Source organism: Oncorhynchus keta, unplaced genomic scaffold (genome assembly GCF_023373465.1).
Source record: "Oncorhynchus keta strain PuntledgeMale-10-30-2019 unplaced genomic scaffold, Oket_V2 Un_contig_18577_pilon_pilon, whole genome shotgun sequence".
Classification (NCBI taxonomy): domain Eukaryota; kingdom Metazoa; phylum Chordata; class Actinopteri; order Salmoniformes; family Salmonidae; genus Oncorhynchus; species Oncorhynchus keta.
In genome coordinates this window covers 1-5000 of record NW_026280993.1, presented here as the reverse complement: position 1 = coordinate 5000, position 5000 = coordinate 1, and the positions used below count along the sequence as shown (strand labels likewise).

General features: G+C 39.4%; 1 protein-coding gene across 1 annotated transcript in view; it reads left to right on the top strand.

Annotated features, from left to right (window-relative positions):
- The window catches only part of LOC118381740 (protein lifeguard 1-like), a 12324-nt gene extending 7504 nt beyond the window's left edge, over window positions 1-4820 (top strand). Inside the window, exons 3-5 of the mRNA XM_052503966.1 lie at window positions 3691-3806; window positions 4048-4248; window positions 4557-4820. Of these exons, the coding sequence (XP_052359926.1) occupies window positions 3691-3806; window positions 4048-4248; window positions 4557-4805 (566 nt within the window). The 3' untranslated portion in view covers window positions 4806-4820. The remainder of the gene's footprint in view (window positions 1-3690; window positions 3807-4047; window positions 4249-4556) is intronic.
- Window positions 4821-5000: the final 180 nt, after the last annotated feature.

Genomic DNA, 5000 nt, shown 5'->3' with positions numbered 1-5000 from the left:
AGGGACATTGGAAGTGTTGGTGGTCTGATGTGTGTTGTCATTCATTGATAGATAGAAAGGGGCATTGGAAGTGTTGGTGGTCTGATGTGTGTTATCATTCATTGATAGATAGAAAGGGGCATTGGAAGTGTTGGTGGTCTGATGTGTGTTATCATTCATTGATAGATAGAAAGGGACATTGGAAGTGTTGGTGGTCTGATGTGTGTTATCATTCATTGATAGATAGAAAGGGACATTGGAAGTGTTGGTGGTCTGATGTGTGTTATCATTCATTGATAGATAGAAAGGGAAGTGTTGGTGGTCTGATGTGTTGGATAGATAGAAAGGGACATTGGAAGTGTTGGTGGTCTGATGTGTGTTGTCATTCATTGATAGATAGAAAGGGACATTGGAAGTGTTGGTGGTCTGATGTGTGTTGTCATTCATTGATAGATAGAAAGGGACATTGGAAGTGTTGGTGGTCTGATGTGTGTTATCATTCATTGATAGATAGAAAGGGACATTGGAAGTGTTGGTGGTCTGATGTGTGTTATCATTCATTGATAGATAGAAAGGGACATTGGAAGTGTTGGTGGTCTGATGTGTGTTATCATTCATTGATAGATAGAAAGGGACATTGGAAGTGTTGGTTGGTGTCTGATGTGTGTTGTCATTCATTGATAGATAGAAAGGGACATTGGAAGTGTTGGTGGTCTGATGTGTGTTATCATTCATTGATAGATAGAAAGGGACATTGGAAGTGTTGGTGGTCTGATGTGTGTTATCATTCATTGATAGATAGAAAGGGGCATTGGAAGTGTTGGTGGTCTGATGTGTGTTATCATTCATTGATAGATAGAAAGGGACATTGGAAGTGTTGGTGGTCTGATGTGTGTTGTCATTCATTGATAGATAGAAAGGGACATTGGAAGTGTTGGTGGTCTGATGTGTGTTATCATTCATTGATAGATAGAAAGGGACATTGGAAGTGTTGGTGGTCTGATGTGTGTTATCATTCATTGATAGATAGAAAGGGTGTTGGTGGTCTGATGTGTGTTATCATTCATTGATAGAAGTGTTGGTGGTCTGATGTGTGTTATCATTCATTGATAGATAGAAAGGGACATTGGAAGTGTTGGTGGTCTGATGTGTGTTATCATTCATTGATAGATAGAAAGGGACATTGGAAGTGTTGGTGGTCTGATGTGTGTTATCATTCATTGATAGATAGAAAGGGACATTGGAAGTGTTGGTGGTCTGATGTGAAAGGGACATTGTTATCATTCATTGATAGATAGAAAGGGACATTGGAAGTGTTGGTGGTCTGATGTGTGTTATCATTCATTGATAGATAGAAAGGGACATTGGAAGTGTTGGTGGTCTGATGTGTGTTATCATTCATTGATAGATAGAAAGGGACATTGGAAGTGTTGGTGGTCTGATGTGTGTTGTCATTCATTGATAGATAGAAAGGGACATTGGAAGTGTTGGTGGTCTGATGTGTGTTATCATTCATTGATAGATAGAAAGGGACATTGGAAGTGTTGGTGGTCTGATGTGTGTTATCATTCATTGATAGATAGAAAGGGACATTGGAAGTGTTGGTGGTCTGATGTGTGTTGTCATTCATTGATAGATAGAAAGGGACATTGGAAGTGTTGGTGGTCTGATGTGTGTTATCATTCATTGATAGATAGAAAGGGACATTGGAAGTGTTGGTGGTCTGATGTGTGTTATCATTCATTGATAGATAGAAAGGGACATTGGAAGTGTTGGTGGTCTGATGTGTGTTATCATTCATTGATAGATAGAAAGGGACATTGGAAGTGTTGGTAGTCTGTGTGTGTTATCATTCATTGATAGATAGAAAGGGACATTGGAAGTGTTGGTGGTCTGATGTGTGTTATCATTCATTGATAGATAGAAAGGGGCATTGGAAGTGTTGGTGGTCTGATGTGTGTTATCATTCATTGATAGATAGAAAGGGACATTGGAAGTGTTGGTGGTCTGATGTGTGTTGTCATTCATTGATAGATAGAAAGGGACATTGGAAGTGTTGGTGGTCTGATGTGTGTTATCATTCATTGATAGATAGAAAGGGACATTGGAAGTGTTGGTGGTCTGATGTGTGTTATCATTCATTGATAGATAGAAAGGGACATTCATTGGAAGTGTTGGTGGTCTGATGTGTGTTATCATTCATTGATAGATAGAAAGGGGCATTGTTATCATTCATTGATAGATAGAAGGGACATGTTGGTGGTCTGATGTGTGTTATCATTCATTGATAGATAGAAAGGGACATTGGAAGTGTTGGTGGTCTGATGTGTGTTGTCATTCATTGATAGATAGAAAGGGACATTGGAAGGGACATTGTTGGTGGTCTGATGTGTGTTATCATTCATTGATAGATAGAAAGGGACATTGGAAGTGTTGGTGGTCTGATGTGTGTTGTCATTCATTGATAGATAGAAAGGGACATTGGAAGTGTTGGTGGTCTGATGTGTGTTATCATTCATTGATAGATAGAAAGGGACATTGGAAGTGTTGGTGGTCTGATGTGTGTTGTCATTCATTGATAGATAGAAAGGGACATTGGAAGTGTTGGTGGTCTGATGTGTGTTATCATTCATTGATAGATAGAAAGGGACATTGGAAGTGTTGGTGGTCTGATGTGTGTTATCATTCATTGATAGATAGAAAGGGACATTGGAAGTGTTGGTGGTCTGATGTGTGTTGTCATTCATTGATAGATAGAAAGGGACATTGGAAGTGTTGGTGGTCTGATGTGTGTTATCATTCATTGATAGATAGAAAGGGACATTGGAAGTGTTGGTAGTCTGTGTGTGTTATCATTCATTGATAGATAGAAAGGGGCATTGGAAGTGTTGGTAGTCTGATGTGTGTTATCATTCATTGATAGATAGAAAGGGGCATTGGAAGTGTTGGTGGTCTGTGTGTGTTGTCATTCATTGATAGATAGAAAGGGACATTGGAAGTGTTGGTAGTCTGATGTGTGTTGTCATTCATTGATAGATAGAAAGGGACTGATGTGTGTTGTCATTCATTGATAGATAGAAAGGGACATTGGAAGTGTTGGTGGTCTGATGTGTGTTATCATTCATTGATAGATAGAAAGGGACATTGGAAGTGTTGGTGGTCTGATGTGTGTTGTCATTCATTGATAGATAGAAAGGGACATTGGAAGTGTTGGTGGTCTGATGTGTGTTATCATTCATTGATAGATAGAAAGGGACATTGGAAGTGTTGGTGGTCTGATGTGTGTTATCATTCATTGATAGATAGAAAGGGACATTGGAAGTGTTGGTGGTCTGATGTGTGTTATCATTCATTGATAGATAGAAAGGGACATTGGAAGTGTTGGTGGTCTGATGTGTGTTATCATTCATTGATAGATAGAAAGGGACATTGGAAGTGTTGGTGGTCTGATGTGTGTTATCATTCATTGATAGATAGAAAGGGACATTGGAAGTGTTGGTGGTCTGATGTGTGTTATCATTCATTGATAGATAGAAAGGGACATTGGAAGTGTTGGTGGTCTGATGTGTGTTGTCATTCATTGATAGATAGAAAGGGACATTGGAAGTGTTGGTGGTCTGATGTGTGTTGTCATTCATTGATAGATAGAAAGGGACATTGGAAGTGTTGGTGGTCTGATGTGCATTGCATTGAGTCTGTCTTTTCTCCCAGACCCAAACACTGGTTACCACAGCGATGATCAACCCCCGGCCTTCAGTGACAATAGTTCCTTCTCTCTTGGCTCTGGACTGGACGACAAGACCATAAGACGAGCCTTCATCCGGAAAGTAAGGGACAACCTGGACGACAAGAGGCTCCAAATCAGGACCTCAAGCAAACTTGAACTAAAGATAAAATATTAACTTAAGATAAAATGGTTGTACATGCATCTGTATAGCCATCATAATAATCAAACACAATGTCTTCAAACTGTTTTTTAAAGAGCAATCCCCAGAGTCTACTTAGTTGGAATTCTAGTAGTGTGTGTATCCTGTATCTAATAGTCTCTGTCTCCTTGTCCACCTACAGGTCTTCATGGTGTTGACCGTCCAGCTGATGGTAACATTCACCTTTGTGGCTGTCTTCACCTTTGTGGAGGAAATCAAAGTGTTTGTCAGGGCCAACACATGGACCTACTGGGTGTCCTATGGCATCTTCTTCGTCTCTCTCATCACCATCAGCTGCTGTGGGGAGTTTCGCCGTAAACATCCATGGAACCTGATTGCACTAGTAAGTTAATAAGACCTGTCTCATTTCAATGGCCATTATTACCATTATATAATCATGTACTGTATGGGCCTGTTTTCTAAACTCAGATTAAGCCTTTACGTGGACTAAAAAGCATGCTTAATGAAGAATAGTATGCGTCGCTATACTTTATGGGCCGGTTCTGTACATTTATCTAATTGAAGAAGAAAAATGATGTCCTATTCACTATAAGTGTGCGTTGATATGTGCACTTCTACATAGAAAGTTGCATAAGTATTGTTGAAGTTGTAAAAGAGGTTGCATGACTCCCTTCCCTCTGGTGTTTCCAGTCCATCCTGACCCTGGCTATGTCCTACATGGTGGGGATGATAGCTAGTTTCTACGACACTGACTCAGTCATCATGGCCGTGGGCATCACTGCTGTTGTCTGCTTCACCGTGGTTATCTTCTCTCTCCAGGTCTGTATCCATCTCTGTCTCTCTCCCTCTCTATCTCTATCTCAATTCAATTCAAGGGCTTTATTGGCATGGGAAACATGTGTTAACATTGCCAAAGCAAGTGAGGTAGATAATATATAAAGTGAATATATAAAGTGAAATAAACAATAAAAATTAACAGTAAACATTGCACATAGAGAAGTTGCAAAACAATAAAGACATTATAAATGTCATATTATATATATATACCGTGTTTTAACAATGTACAAATGGTTAAAGGACACAAGATAAAATAAATAAGCATAAATATGGGTTGTATTTACAATGGTGTGTGTG